This window comes from Rana temporaria, chromosome 4 (genome assembly GCF_905171775.1).
Source record: "Rana temporaria chromosome 4, aRanTem1.1, whole genome shotgun sequence".
In the NCBI taxonomy this organism is placed as follows: Eukaryota; Metazoa; Chordata; class Amphibia; order Anura; family Ranidae; genus Rana; species Rana temporaria.
The window spans coordinates 52289536-52306337 of NC_053492.1; the positions used below are offsets into that span (position 1 = coordinate 52289536).

The 16802-nt window shown below is 45.4% G+C and overlaps 1 protein-coding gene across 1 annotated transcript in view; it reads right to left on the reverse strand.

Moving 5' to 3' along the window:
- SELENOI (selenoprotein I) overlaps positions 1 to 16802 on the reverse strand; it is a 62212-nt gene that overhangs the window by 21326 nt on the left and 24084 nt on the right. Inside the window, exons 2-3 of the mRNA XM_040348397.1 lie at positions 2997 to 3065; positions 1300 to 1408 (exon numbers count right to left, since the gene is read on the reverse strand). Of these exons, the coding sequence (XP_040204331.1) occupies positions 1300 to 1408; positions 2997 to 3065 (178 nt within the window). The remainder of the gene's footprint in view (positions 1 to 1299; positions 1409 to 2996; positions 3066 to 16802) is intronic.

The following is a 16802-nucleotide window of genomic DNA, read 5'->3' on the forward strand; positions in this document are numbered from 1 at the left end:
TACAGAGACCAAGGGGATTCCACTACTACACTAGTGTTCTAGGCCGATTCACCATAAAACTCTGCGGGGGAGGTGGATTTAGACTAAAAACCTCTTCTAATTAAAACAGAACATGAGGGAAGTTTAACATCCTTTAAAACAGAAACATTTCAAGAGAATAATACTTCTAAAAATCAGCATGATCAACCTAATGAGGCACAAGAGCTGGGAAAATGAGGGGGAAAAAAAGGCTAAATGATGATTGCATGGAGCAGATGAATGCCTTCAGCAATCAAGGCTTATTCAGGTTTAACTTTTAAATTTTCTAGTTAAAAATGCATTAACATAGTATATTAATCTTTGGTACATTACAACTGCTCATATTACAGATATTTTTTTCTATGTATCTAAAAGTCAATAAACACTGATGTGGATATAGGAAGGACAGAGATCCCTTTCTCTCTCTCGCCCATAGAGAACCTAAGAAAAAAAAAGAAGAGATAAGAGAAAAGGGAGAGGGAGAGGGAGAGAGAGCGCACAACTGTACATTGGTGGAGGAGGAGAAAAAGGGGCAGGGAGAGGACAGAGAAAGGTGGGCAGGGAGAGGACAGAGAAAGGTGGGCAGGGAGAGGACAGAGAAAGGTGGGCAGGGAGAGGACAGAGAAAGGTGGGCAGGGAGAAGAGAAAAAGGTGGGCAGGGAGAAGAGAAAAAGGTGGGCAGGGAGAAGAGAAAAAGGTGGGCAGGGAGAAAGCACTGCCTTTAAAGAATTCCCATCCAAAAATAGAGACAATGGAATACAAATATACAGGACCTAAAATTCTACTGCCCAGTTCATTATCCCCTTTTCCAGGATGTATACAACAACAACAACAACAACAACAACAACAACAACAACAACACACACACACACACACACACACACCCACCTAAAAGTACAGCTGTGTCTCTTGTACTTTCAAACTGTGTATGGATTCCCCTGACCTCAGATGCCGTGAAGTCCCACTTATCACCCGGCTCCCTGTTGCCCTGGGCAGTGTTCACATTCTATTTCCTCCTAGAGTTTGTAATGCAGTGAGCAGGCACACTACACTATAAAGACTATAGAAATGTAAAGGAGAGCCCAACTCCATACAGACTTTTATATAAAAGTTACACCTATATTTTAAAGATGACATAAGATTACAAGTGCATGTTCTTTAATCATCATCATAAACCCTCTACACAGCATGTTAATGGTTCACCACCCTGGTGTAATATTTGTGCTCAGTGTAAGGAATGTGGCAGATCAGTGAAGAGATGGTGTCCACAATAAAACATACCAGACGCATAGAAGTCAGGATCAAAGTACGCCATCATCAGGAAATTGAAGACCAGCAGCAAGAAACCACTGAAAGTGATTAAATTGGGAGCCAGCCATGTGGGAACAAACTGGAAGAGAAAGATTTGAAACAACATTGATAACAAGAATGGATGATAAGTACAATCTCTGTGTGAACATGTCCATAGGTAAAACAAATAGCCTAGGACATGGGATCTTCTTTATAACCTAAACGTCTGGATAGAATGTCCTGAAACTTCGTCCAATTCTGGGAAAACAACAAGTCTTCTTTTGCCCACCCGCACTGCAAAAATGTGCTTCTCCTTTCTATCTAGGGGATGGGAACAGCAATTTTACTTTCCCAATTATCCACTACCCCAGCAGACAATGCTCTCCTCTACACTGTACTGTCCCTAAGCATCCTCACATCCAATGCAGGGCTATAGGCCCTACATCGGTCTTGGTGATGTCAGAGGAACTTAGAGCACTGAAGCAGAAGAAAGAAGACGATGCAAGGAAAAAAACTTAGCGAGTCATTCCATAGCATTCATGGTTATTGAAAAAGGTAATCCTGGGCTCCTTGTAACCATCAAGGTACTCGGAACTGTCCAGGATGCTTCATGTGGCCCAATATTCCCAGTAGAGGAAGGCCAATATGGTGCCAATTCTCAGCGAGGGCAACACTATATAACCAAAAGTATTGGGACACCTGCTTTTACACGCACATGTACTTTATTTTAATGGCATCCCAGCCTTAGTCTGTAGGTGTCAGTATTGTGTTAGCCCACCCTTTGCAACTATAACAGCTTCAACTCTTCTGGGAAGGCCGTCCACAAGGTTTAGGAGTGTCTATGGGAGTGTTTGACCATTCTTCCAGAAGCGCATTTGTGAGGTCGGGCACGGATGTTGGATGAGAAGGCCTGGCTCACAGTCTCCTCTCTATTTCAGCCCATCTGGTTGAGGTCAGGACTGTGCAGACCAGTCAAATTACCTCATCCATGGGTTTATGGACCTTGCATTGTGCACATTCATGTTGGAACAGGAAGGGACCACCCCAAACTGTTCCCACAAAGTGTACAGAATGTCTTGGTATGCTGAGGCCTTAAGGGTTCCCTTCACTGGAACCAACGAGCCAAACCCACACCATAATCCTCCTCCATCAAATGATTTGGACCATTACACAAAGCAAGGTCCATAAAAGACATGGATACGCGAGTTTGGGGTGGAGGAACTTAAGTAGCCTGCACAGAGCCCTGACCTCAACCTGATAGAAACAGCTTTGGGATGAGTACAGCTCTGCACTGAATCGTGGAAAGCTAGATTAAGATCATGAGGGGTGTTGAATCGAGATTGCGATCTTTTAATGATTAATTGTGCAGCTCTGGCAGACATGTGTCCGCTGACACCCACCGGTATCCGATCCGATAAAGAGAAGGATTGGGGTACATTCACCATCCATCCGGCAGATCGGATGACAGTCGGATGGAAACGAATAAGCTGCCTGTTTCCACCCGACCGCCCCATAGAGAACAGTGGGCCGTGTCCGTGTTTATGTCCGCTCTGCATAGCGAAGCGGATACAGACCTGTCATTCGCCTGCTCAGAGGGGATCAGCAGAGAGATCCTCTTGACTGAGTCCGCTCCATCTGAAAGGGGTCTGAGGGTTGGAAGCATAGTTTGAAATCAAATAAATACTCACGTTGACTATAAAGTTCCAGAATGGGTGCATAACATACAGAGAGAGGGGATTGGTGTCCACAGCACTGTACTGTAAGAAAAAAAAAAATATATTGATAAAAATGTAAATTTTTTTATTTTATTACACACAAAAATATAGTCAGTCTTAATTCTAGTACAAAGGGGACACCTGTAAAAAAAAAAAATAAACACTAATCTGTTTTAACTCTTTAGGTTAAAAACACAGAGGCTTTAGTTGCCTGCATTTGCACATGTGGAAGCCATGTCAAGGCACCTTTGATAAAGTGTGGTCCCCAACGCTTCATTCACACTGGCAGTCATGCATTCAGCTTTTCTAAAGACAAGTTATCAGAGAACAAACTACTTTCATTATGCTTCTCATATCACCTTGCCTGCATTTATTAGTTCCTAAAGCAGGTTCAGTTGTGTTTCTATTAGCATAGCTGTGAGAATACCTTCCAATTTAATTTTGGACGACCAGAATTCAGATTTTAGATTAAGGCTTACATGTAGGTGCAACAAATATCTCCAAACCTACACGGTTTAGGAGATTTTTGCAAAAGAAAGGCACCGATGGTTACTAATGGCGATCATGCAGTTAGTGGCAGCACCCGCGCGGGAGTGACGTCGTCACAGCGCCGAAGAGACTCGTGGAGAGATGCTGCCGACAGAGGAGGTGACCGAGCACCGCTGCGTGGGCTTCGATCTCAGGCAAATACTTCATAATGAGCTAGAATGCTATGCATACTAGCTCATTATGCCTTGGTCGTGCAGGGTGTTAAAAAAAAAAAAAAAAAAAAAGTTTACTTCCTCTTTAAAGCGGAGTTCCACCCAAAAGTGGAACTTCCGCTTAATCCACTCTTCGCCCCCTTACATGCCACATTTGGCATGTAATTTTTTTTGGGGGGGGGGAGTGGGGGCTTCAGGAGGAGTGGGACTTCCTGTCCCACTCCTCCTGAAGCGGAGCCCCGGCCGGCGCGTCGCTGGAACGTGGAGCAGGTGAGTGTATGTTTATTAAAAGCCAGCAGCTACACTTTTTGTAGCTGCTGACTTTTATCAAACATAAAAAATGGCTGGAACACCCCTTTAAGTGTGTAGAAATGTACTCTAAACGTATATATATATATATATATATATATATATATATATATATATATATATATATATATATATATACACACATATACACACACACACACACACATACATATACACATACATACATACACACACACAGGTTTGACACTGCAAGGCCCAACTCTTAAACAGAAAACAGGGGCCAAAGGGCACACGTGGCCTGCAAATAATACCCCAACACCGTTCTCGATTAGCTGCGGGTAGACAGCCCCATTGAAAATAAATGGAAAATGCCAGCTCCCACAGCCAAGCACACTCACTTTAGGAACACAACAGTGCAACACAAGAGATCCCTACATCATCTTTGTGTTGATGTGGGGATCCGTCTTTTTTTTTTCCGTTCAACCCCACTGTTTATATCCAGCTTTATTCTTACAATGTGTCCACCTGAAGTAAACCAGTGATTGGTGCCAGGAGCTGAGAGATATGCCTCGAATGATGCTGGACTTTTGGACAGACAACTGCAAAGCAGAAAAAAAAGGGAGGAGGGGCTAGAGGAGTTCCAAAGCCGACTAAATCAATTTTAGGATTATATGCCAAAATTTACATATTTTGCTTATTGCTTTACCATAATACATTGGGCTAAGTGATACCAGCTAGCTAGGGTAGGTTTAGGCTTTTTGTTGTAAATGTTTTTAACCACTTCAATACCGGGCTTTTATACCCACCTCAATACCGGGCCTATTCTGGCACTTTTCTCCTACATGTACAAATCATCATTCTTTTGCTAGAAAATTACGCAGAACCCCCAAACATTATATATGTTTTTTTAGCAGACACCCTAGGGCAGGGGTGTCAAACTGGCTGCCCTTCAGCTGTTGCAAAACTACAAGTCCCATGAGGCATTGCAAGGCTAACCGTTACAAGCATGACTCTCACAGGCAGAGGCATGATGGGACTTGTAGTTTCGGAACAGCTGGAGGGCCGCCAGTTTGACACCCCTGCCCTAGGGAATAAACGATGGTCATTGCAACGTTTTATCTTGCACGGTATTTGCGCAATAATTTTTCAAACGCCTTTTTTTGGGGGGGGGGGGGGAATGGTTTCATGAATTAAAAAACAACAAAAAACAGTAAAGTTAGCCCAATTATTTTGTAAAAAATAAAGATTATGTTACACCGAGTAAATAGATACCCAACATGTCACGCTTTAAAATTGCGCACACTCATGGAATGGCGCCAAACTTCGGTACTTAAAAATCTCCATAGGCGACGCTTGAATTTTTTTTTACAGGTTACCAGTTTAGATTTACAGAGGTCTAGTGCGAGAATTGTTGCCGGCACTCTAACGCACGTGGCGATACTTCACATATGTGGTTTGAACGGCTTTACATATGTGGGCGGGACTTACATGTGCGTTCGCTTCTGCGCGCGAGCTACCGGGGACAGGGGCGTTTTAATATTTTTTATATTTTACTTATTTATTTACACCTTTTTTTTTAATCACTTTTATTCCTATTACAAGGAATGTAAACATCCCTTGTAATAGGAAATGTGTGTGACAGGTCCTCTTTAAGGAGAGATGCGGGGTCAATAAGACCCGGCATATCTCCTCCAGGCTGAAAAGCATAAGATCGTGAAAAAAATGTCACCGATCTCATGCTTAGTATTGCTTACTAGCCGCAATTGCGGCTTTGTTTTCTTCCGGGTACCCGGGCGTGAAGGCATCACATCGCGCCCTGGCCTCCGACGGTCATAGAGAGGGACTGGTGACCATCTGGTCACCAGTCATCTCTATGCTTCCTAGCCTGCGCCAGACGGTTCTTTCTCCGGGCCCCCTGATGGCACGGGAGAGCCCGGAGAAGCACCGGACAGCGGCGGGAGGGGGGGGGGATGTCCCCTCCCGCCGCCTATAAGGACGATCAAGCGGCGGAACTGCCGCTAAGATCATTCTTATGGTGCACAGAATCGCCGGCACTAAAGAATGATATCTGAATGATGCCTCTAGCTGCAGGCATCATTCATATATAACTGCACAAAGCCCAGGACGTCATATGACATCCACCCAGAATGGGAGATTCCATCTGTGGATGTCAAATGACTATGGGCCAGTAGTGAAGTGGTTAAAGATAAAAATCATACAAATTTAATTTTTCGGATGTGATCCCAGAGTAGCAAAAGCACAATATACAGTATTGGAGTTACAATATTTCAACTCTATTCTGTGTAAAACTACATCAGCAGGTTTACTTTACAGAAGTGTTTTTCCTTGCAGTATTCCACCACCTTTACATGAAGTCCCATCAACTGGCATCATAAACAGTTACTTGAAAGTAATGGTTTTGGGTAATAGTTAAAGCAGAACTCCAAGAAAAAATGCTTTATATCAATATACAGGTGCTTCAATAAATCGTTTACCTGGCAGTCTCAGACTGCCCGGTCTTTTCTGCCCACAGTGCTGCATAACACTTTGTTGGGCCGGGAGACTCCCCGTCTGTCCCACCTCCCATGACCTCACTGACTGACTTTCTGTCAGTGCCTGCAGGTTATAAAAATCTTACCACATCCATGCACGATACTGTGTAGACAATATATTGTGTAATCACACCCATAAAATGTGATAGCAGGAGAAGAGTGTGCAGCAATGTGTGTGGGCAGTGACTATGAGCATTACACTATGATCTGCCCACTCAAGACTCTAAATTACAGGGTACGATAGAATTTGTAGTCTCAGTGAGCAGCAGCGAACACCAACAGGAAGTGACATCCCCGATTCTGAGACTCCTCCTCTCAGAACCCAGAGATTCAGGAAGAAACTGAGCAAAAAAATGACATCACTGCTTTTTAAAACAATGAGTTTCACGCAAAGCTTTCATTTTATGAAAAATCACATTAGCACTTTGGCTCATCTATCAAAACATGAATATTGTATCATAATCCCAGAGCTCTTCTTTAAATTAATTGGTAGAGTTCTGCTTTAAGAATGACAATTGGTTGAAATTTGAGCTGTGGGTGGGCCCATCACCCTCCCATCCAATATCCTTCAAACGGAAAATCGAAGGAGCCAGGCAGAAAAATCTTGAGTGAACAATGACTGCACCCAATCAGATTCAGTCACCGTTTGGTTATTGCGACAGCCGTGGGTGTCGTTGCTCCCAACGCACTCTGGGTCAACTTATCCGACTAGCCCTAAAGGGCACTGTATACATGCAAAATGTTTTTAGTAGGCATTAGTAGATTCCCTGTGTTGTGCCTGCAGTTTGTAGTGTCATGGAAGATCGATTACCCCAAGTCCATGTATCCATTTCACCATCTTGTCTAAAAGGGACAGGCAGCTGCTTCTTCCAGGTCACGCAGCGTCCTCGCCATTTCTCTGCGTTGAATCACTAATGTGGGAGTGTTATGTGATGAAGCTCATCTCTTCCCTGCAGTGCTCTGTCTGCTTGTGGCTGTCAGATCAAATTTTTGCTCCAGACCCGCATTCCCTCTGGCTTAAACTTTGAGTGGAATATAAGCCATTTTTATAACTTAAGCCTCACACACGATCGGATTTTCTGCAGACAAAGCGTCTGACTTTTGTCCGAAGAGCATTGGCCAGGAGCATACAAACGGCACACAATTGTCGGCCAACAAACACGAACGTAGAGACGTACTACATCATTTTTTAGCTCTCTAGTGCCACCCTTTGGGCACCTTCTGCTAATGTTTGGTAAGCATTGCTTCCGAGCATGCGTGCTTGTACTTTGGACGGACTTGTGTGCACACGACCGGAAAATCCTACAACAGACCGTTGTCCCTGGAAAATGTTAAAGCCTGCCATACAGTTGCCTGATAGAGCGTACAAATGGTTGGATTTTCGGCTAACAGCCTGCCATCACACAACTCCGGTCTGAAAACCTGATCATGTGTACGAGGCTTAAGAAGTAGCATGTATAATATGGTGTCAGTCTCCCCACTCCAACTTCCTGTTCATTTGGCCCCCAGGAGCCCTTTGGCTATTCGCCTACATATACTTATTTTTGTACTGTGTGTGTTTTTTTGTATAAAATAAAAACACCATAACAGGCTAGCAGCTTGTTATGGTGGCATCCGCCCCCTGCTGATTGGGTCCCACTGCTGTCAGCCAGCCAATGGCACTGCTGCTGTGTCTCAGCCAATCAGAAGGGATTACCTTTTAATTTCTAGTTTAAACTGGGTGTTTAGCACCCCCCTCCTGATTGGCTCCCACTTCTGTCAGCCAGCCAATGGCACCGATGCTGTGTCTCAGCCAATCAGGAGGGAGAGTCTTGGACGGCTCAGACACTGGTGGACATCGCTGGACAGGGATGGGGCTCAGGTAAGTATTGGGGAAGGTGAGGGGGAATGCTGCACAGAGAAGGCGTTTTATCCTAATGCATAGAATGTATCAAGATAAAAAAAAAACCTTCAGACTTTACAACTCTATTAAGCCCTCATCTGCCGAACACTAGACAGTGAGCCAGGGATTGTGGGATATATCATTTCTTCACAGAAAGTGTCAGTCCTTAGATTACAGACAGGAATAATGCATTAACCTATATAGAAGATTTCTATCCTAATACATTCATGCCCCATGTTTAGAGTATATGTAAACGATCAACTAGTAAAACACCCAGTTTAAAATAGAAATGAAAAGTTAATCCCTCCTGACTGGCTGAGACACAGCAGCAGTGCCATTGGCTGGCTGACAGCAGTGGGAGCCAATCAGGAGGGGGTGGATGCCACCATAACAAGCTGCTAGCTTGTTATGGTGTTTTTACCTATACAAAAAACACACACACACACACTACAAAAAGACCCCCCCCCCCCCCCCTATAAGTGATCACATTCCCCCTGTTCTCAGCTGCATAAGAGCTGGGGGAGGAGAAGCAGCAGCACACTGAGGGCGTGTCAGGACAAGTCTGATCATTGGAGGATGCCGAGTTCCCAGCATAGCTAGAGAACTGACCATGATGCGCTTGCCTGCTTAGTATGGTCAGTTTTTAATAGGAAACAGAGGGATTGGCAGGGAAAGCAAGGATTTTCAGCAATGCAAAGTGAACAGGAGAGTTTATCATACTAGTACATGGTACAGCAGCCACATATCAGGAAGATGAAGTGTTGGGGGTAACAATCACTTTAAAACACAAACAAAAACTGATAACACAGGAACTATGAAAATTTAGCCTAGGTTCACACTGACAGCGGATTAGAAACTCGCACGGTTTCATACCCGCATGTTAGCCCGACTTCGGCAGTGATTTCAGAGACATCTGTGCGGGTTCCTGCCTCGCCTAAAAACGCCTGCTCCCCAGGACTGGCACGGAGTCCATAAAAAAAAAAAAGGATTTGAATCATAAAATCGATTTTTTTTTTTTTTTAAAACACAAAAAGGTGCAGGTAGGAAGGTTTAAAACTACATTTAGGCAAGGTTGTCAATCACGTTCTTTGATACATAGACTGCCACTAGAGGAACAATCTAAAATACATATGAAATACAATCCAATTGTGGAAAAGCATGTACACACACAATGCTATACAGGGGCAAAAAATAAAAGGATTCAACTGAAAGCCAAGAGGACTAAAACCCCTCTATAACATATTATGATTGCAAAAGAGATCAAAATCCAGTCTAGTCACACAGTACTTGTGTTGGCAGCCATGTGAGAACATGACGACCTCTAAAAGATAAAGGAGGAAATTCAGTGCCAACTTTCAGGCCAACAGATAATTTACAATGGATTAGTTAGACCCAGTTGACACTGGGGCGACACGACAGGCGGCTCAGTCGCCTTACGTGTTGCGTCCCATTCAATGCAATGGAACCGTTCTAATAGGAGCGTCGATCCGACTTAGAAAAAGGTTCCTGTACGACTTTGGGGGCGGCTCGGGGCGACCTGCATTGACTTCTATACAGAAGTCGTTTTGCAGATCGCCTCTGAAGTCGTCCCCGAAGTCGTGCCGCTGCTGTGTGAACCGACTCTTAACGTTTATACTGATAGAATAGAAGAAGATTGTAATAATACATCCTCTACTTTCAGTTAAAAACTCAAAGGCCAAAATTGGCCATAAACAGCTCAGACTGCACCCAACTCAGGGCTCAACGAATCCCAGGCCGCCATAGTGACTAGAAATTGCACCCTGGCGCCTGGACTTTTGTCAGCCGGGTCTACTTGATGGATGGAAGCATTCGGCCGGCTGTGTTGCTACCTGAATGCTTCCAGGCACCCCGCTATGTATCCTAAGCTTTGCTTTCCCACCTGCGGGACCGGCATAACAGATGCCACCAGGTAGAGGGGAGAGAGGAAAGCAGACATGCAACTGCTCTCCACCCCTTTTGAGTATCCACTGACAGTTTTCCCGGCCAGCATACCCGGGAAACAATGTAATGCAGTGCGATCTACATTACATTCCATTCAGTAGAGCACAGGGCAGACATGCAGGGTGTTTTACACCCTGCATCTCTCATTAAAAAGAACCGGTCACCAAAAAATGCTTGGTAGCCAGCATGCACGGAATCCAGGAAGGACACTGTGGCTTCAGATGTCCACACTGGAGATGGCCGCGCTGTGCAGAAACTTCACAAAGAAAGCGATGCTGCAGATAGAAAACTGGGAATAGTTTACAGCATACCTTTGTTACATTGCACAAGGCATGAGTATTCTTGGGGTATTTTTATCCTAAAATGTCATATTTCAGCTGGAACTCTGCTTTAAGTTACCTCCAGAACACACGAGTCAAACACAAGGCGAGCAGGCTGAATCGGGCACTCCATGCCCCATTTCATGGGCCCTTGCACCACTCCTGCTACAGTGACACTGCCCTCGTCTCTGCGCCCACCTTGTCTCAGCAGTAAAAGAGGACGACGAAATGCCTTCTACAGATCCTGCACCTTTGCGTACAGACACAGGACCCCCTCGTCCGTCTCTGCCTCCCCTGGACTCAGCATTTAGCAGACACCTGCAGCTGACTCCAGCCTTCCTCTGGTCCACCTCCAGACCCTACACGGCTTCCCAGCTTCCTCCTAGAAGCAGCACAAGGTAATGGGGGTACACTGATGTAAGGGAGGGGCTCTTGAAATCTGACGTAAGGGCAGGTGGGGTGCTCTGGACATCTGAATTTAATTATAATACAATTCTAAGCCATTTAAAGAGGCAGATCGCACAGCACCAGAATCATCCACAAGTAACTTTATTGAAGACTGCTCAGACAGAACACCATGGCAGAGCCAAGGCTATGAAGTGCAGGAATTACAGTATTTAGAATTATGAAAATATGTTTAAACATGCTATGTATTTTCACATGTTTTGTTTATTTTTTTATACAACCTTTTAATAAATAATTTACTACTTTACATACTACTTAAAGCGGGGGTTCACCCCCAAATTTTTTTTTTAATATTACATCTAGCAGAGCCAGCATAGTAAGGGCATTTACTTTCGGCGTTTTTTTTTTTTTCTTCTCCGTACATACCTTTATAATCTGTTTTTCTCCGGGGCTTCCGATGACTGCGGGACTGGGTGTTCCTATCCTTCCGTTCGATGATCGACGGCTTGTGAAACAGTTGACCTGTCGCATAACACGCGTCACCAGATGTCAGCTCTACACGGCGGGCGCAGGCGCCGTATAGTGCCGACTCGCAGCTCAGCTATTTCCAGAAATCTGGTGACGCGCGTTGTGCGACAGGTCACCTGTTTCACAAGCCGTCAATCATCGAACCGAAGGATAGGAACGCCCAGTCCCGCAGTCATCAGAACCCTGAGGCAGGGATAGGAACGCCCAGTCCCGCAGTCATCGGAACCCTGAGGCAGGGATAGGAACGCCCAGTCCCGGAGTCAGAACGCGGAAACCCTGTACCAAATCAGAATATAAAGGGAAGTACGGAGAAAAAAAAAAACCTGCCGAAAGTATATGCCCTTACTATGCTGGCTCTAATGTTAAAAAATTTTTTTAGGGTGAACCTCCACTTTAAGAATTTTGAGCCAACGCTATGGGACGCTCCTTTTCAGACTTGCATCATTTGCTACAGGAGTGAGAATGGGCACCGTCTTGGTCTGCACCTGCCCTTTACAGCTTACCCCCTTCTTGACCAGGCTATTTTTTGTAATACGGCACTGCGTTACTTTAACTGACAATTGTGCGGTCGTGCGACACTGTACCCAAATAAAATAGATGTCCTTTTTTCCGCCACAAATAGGAGCTTTCTTTTGGTGATATTTGATCACCTCTGCAGTTTATTTTTTGCACTGGGGTCAAGTGTGTTCCATAGGGGGTGCCATCTGTGGGGGGGTTGCACTGATTGGGGGGGGCAGAGATCCATCTTGTCCCCTTGCATAACGGCGATCTGCCTATGCAAACAAGGCAGATCACCATTCTGCCTCTCCCAGGGGATGATCGCGGGAGGCCGGTGATCTGCCGTGCTGGTTCCAGGTGTCCTGGAAGTTCCAGCGCATGCGCGAACTGATGCGGGAAAGTTCCTTCAAGCACTGCGCAGGTGCAAACTTGCTGACGAAAATCCCCGAACGGCGGCCCGGCATCCAGGGCGAAGTGGATTTTGAGGTAAGTGGCCAGTCGGCCTCACGTCTTCGCTCGCTCGGCCTCCTGGCTCTTTTTTTAACATCCTCCAATCCACGGGGGATGTTAAAGAATGAGCCTGGATGCTGGGCGAGGTTCGGGAATTTCCGTCGGGAAGTTTGCGCCTGCGCAGTCAGTGAAGGAACTTTCCCCACAGTGGAACATTGAGGACAAGTCACCGGCACGGACATCGGGTCCAGAGGACCCATTGATTGACATCTCCGCTAGCTAATCATGGCGCGGTGGTGCCTCCGGCGATACGATGGCACCATCTAGTGGCTATTGAACGAAGCGACATACAGGCATGTAGTTTCACGCAATAGCGTCACATTGCCACAGTAAATACATGGCGGCTATTCCGCAAGAAGTTAATTCTTAAATCATGACTAAAAGCAGTAATAATTTAATGCAGAAGCAATTATTTAACATAAAGAACAGATACATTTCTATAACCTTAAAAAGATACAACCGGGCTTTTGAGGGCAACCATAATGCTGATGCGGCCCATGATGAAATGGAGTTTGACCCCCCTGCTCTAGAGGTTGACAATGCAGATTTTTAAGAAACATTTGTAGATGTATCTCCACAGTTCTATACACAGGATTCAGAACAGCCTCATGTACGCAATTAAAGTGTAAATAACCTTTTAATCGATGTATAATGGAAACATGAAAGTGGAAGGAGCCATACTTGCTCTATATTGCAGGCTCTTTGTTCTGCTTTGTATTGTTTCATAGTAATAGCAATTGCATTGTTCCTCTTTCACAGTCTGGGTTTACTCACATTGCTTATATCACAGCTGAGTGCTGTCTGTGGTACTTTTTTTTTTGCCATTACAATTTCAGAATAATTTTTAATGACAGTGATTTAAAAACAGACTGACTCTGGATCACCAATCTTATCCCTGACATGTACCTGGGCAGCTGGCTGTACTGCTCCATATACTGCACAGGGGAAAAAATCTGTATATGTACAATCAAAATACTCAACAGAAAAAATGTGAATAAAAAAAAAACAAAAAAACATTCACATTAAAAAAGGGAAAAGCCATCAAAGTTAGGAATGCAAAGCTACTGTCCAATCAAAAATAATAATCTAAGATTGGCAAGTATTATACCTCAAGGTATTAAGGCATATCTTCTCGTTGGAACTTTTTTTTGCTCTTTGAACTCCAGTAAAAGGTTATATTAAATGACTCAAAATGTGCACTCGCTGGTCTTCAAAATTTCTTCACACCATTGTGCTGTGGTAACATCTAAAAAGCAGGTGTGCAGCAATGCAGGGCAGCCCTGCACAAAACAAAGTATCCTATGTTAGTGCGGCTTAAAGTATATGCAAACGCGAATAAGTTTCTCTCATTTGCCCCCTTTTGGTCTGTTAAATATACAGTCAAAATTTTTTTTCTGTTTGACAAGTGCTGTGCGAGTGGAGAGAGCTTGGGAGTGTTGGGATTTCATGCCAAATGCAGATGAGTGAACCCGTCAGAAAGCGATTACCTATACTGAGGTACTGGACCACAGGTGACTGCTTCCGGGCGGACAATTACCCGGCTTTGGACTAAAACCTGAAGTTTATCCCTACCTGTGAGCAGATAACTCTCTGCCTCTGGTCTGTTATCAGTTAGCATGTTGTCTGCTAAATCACTAAACACCTCCACCTGATTTGGAAGAGAGAGGTGGTATGTAGTCCTAAAAACACTCCCTAATCTAGGTGGAGGCGTGCATGTTCACTGGTGTCACGATTCAATTAGATTCCACGATGCATCACAATTACTGCCAATGGTTTCCATCAACAATTTTTTTTAAATTCAAGCATTTAGAAGAACTCTATTTTATTTGTATCTGCTTTTAAATGAAAACTAAAATATGAAGAAAAGGACAGTCCCAGCTGGTCCGCTAGCCTAATAACTTCGGGTTAAGTCGGCGCTCCTCCACTGTCTGGTGCAAAATGCTCACTCCGTGAGTGACTGAGACCCCAGAGCAGCGGACACAATAGGCCGCAAGTCAGACCCCAGCATGGTAAACATGGAAAGGGTCAATACTTTGGATCTGCTATCAGTCAGATCCATACAAGCGGGGCCTCCCCCAATAGGGAGAATGGTCACCTACACATTACACCCGGAGGGTCCACCACCGGAGAAAAGTCCACCTCTTGAAAGGGCTCTCCTCAAAGGGGCACTGAACTGCCCGGCGGTGAGGGACTACAAAAGCCCTCAGAGGCTTTCCTCACTTTCCGCATCTAAGAAATTATCAAAGAAGGGCACAGAAGGAAAAAACCTACACAGAACGGTCTGAATTGTGAATAAAAAAAAAAAACGAGCCCTCAGCGGAAACCCACCTGCACTATCCAGCTGGAGAGAGTCCCGTACAGCAGTGAGAAGCGCACCCATAATGCCTTATCCTGCACCGACCCAGGTATCTGGTCCATGGCTCCATAAGAGCATTCCCCAGGGGATAAACGGGGGGAGGGGGCACTCTTAACCCCCGCCCGTCCGCAGTCTGCCCCCACCCTGGCACAAAAGTGTCAAGGACCACCATAAAGCCTCTGTGGGAAGCCCAGGTGCTAACACCTGCTGCCATCACCAGCATGTTGGGGAAGGACCCAGATACTGACTCCATAGCCAGATACTGACACCATTATAAAGGAATAAACTCACAGGGCCCAGTTCAGACCTGAACAAAAAACCCACCACTCCTGCTGCGCTGACCGGGGGGTTTACCCAGGGGACTCACCACACCTGAGGAGCCTGCTCAGAGCCTCTGCCCGTTTCCAGCACACACCTGTGTGAGGAGAAAACCGTGAGGTAGCTGTGAGGTAATCTACGGTGGTGCTGTGTGAGGAGAACGGCGCCGTAGGAATCAGCACTAGAGGCCGAGGACTCAGGGAAGATGGCCGCCGAGCGCAGCAAATGGAGCCTGACGCGGCCACAGGAAAATTGCTGGCTGCAATAATATGCTGCATCACAGCGTGGCTATAACAAAATGGCCGCCAATGGGATTTTCAATAGGAATTGAAAATCACCCAAAGAATGGCGCCAGAGCCGCCAGAATGGCGGCAAAACGCCACAATTTAAACGGTGAAACCCAAAAAAGGCTGCACAGCACCACAAAACCTCCAGAAAAGGAGGACCCCCAGCAGTAAAAAACACATAGGCCAGCGCACAGTCCCTCAGCAAGGTGCCCCCCCCCCCCCACCCAACAGCAATGAAATAGCAGAGGGAAAAAGGGAGCAGGGAAGAAAGGATATCCAAACCCCAGGAATGCTCAGCCGTACCACCCCACCTAAGAGGGAGGGACTGTACTTACCCGTCCACACGACAACTTCACTGACGCATTCCTGACAGAACTACAACCGCAATGGAGGTAGCTGTCGGCCCGGTCCACTGTGAGTGAGACAACACCACAGCCCAGTCATATGTGGACCTCAAAGCAAAGCTCACCGGCCACCCCAGGAGTCATGGGGTATGGCGTGGCAGACCCAGCCTCTTTGCAAAGGTGTGCCCAAGCTTGCTGGCCGGACTGAGAAGACTACAAGGATCTATAATATCCAGCCTGTCTCAGCCGACAGTTGACAGAAGTCAAAAATAAAATAAAAACTTTTCCTCAGGGCGCTGGGCCCAAAGGGAGCCATACATCCTTCTCCTTTGCTAGGCAGAACAAAACGGAGGCTGCATGCTGCAGTGAGGAGGGTTATGTCTGGAGGGACCGCCCCCTGGGCGCGGCTGTTCAACACTGTTAATGCAACATGTATTTAATTATCTAACATGTTTCTGCCTAGTCCTCTCCTTCCCTAAACAGGGAACATAACCCACTTGTCAAGATTTAAGGAGCTGTGTCCGTCCATGGACGATAAGAGAATTTTTTTGCATATAGTTCTATTTAAAATATCCTACTGTGTTTTTCTGCCTTTTTTTAAACATCCGCTGGTGGATGTTAGCTGTGGCCATGTACACTGTACTATGCACACTACACATCCCACAGTCCATCTTGGAAGAGGGACTATGTAGAATGAATGTCCAAAAGGATAAAAAGGGGGGGGGGGGGGTTTGGACAGTTGGAAGAGGCTGAGAGCAATAGAAGAATACATACTGAAAAAGTTTAGTGACTTTAAGATACTTTGCAACAAACACTACAATGACAAAATAAGAAATGTGTATCCTC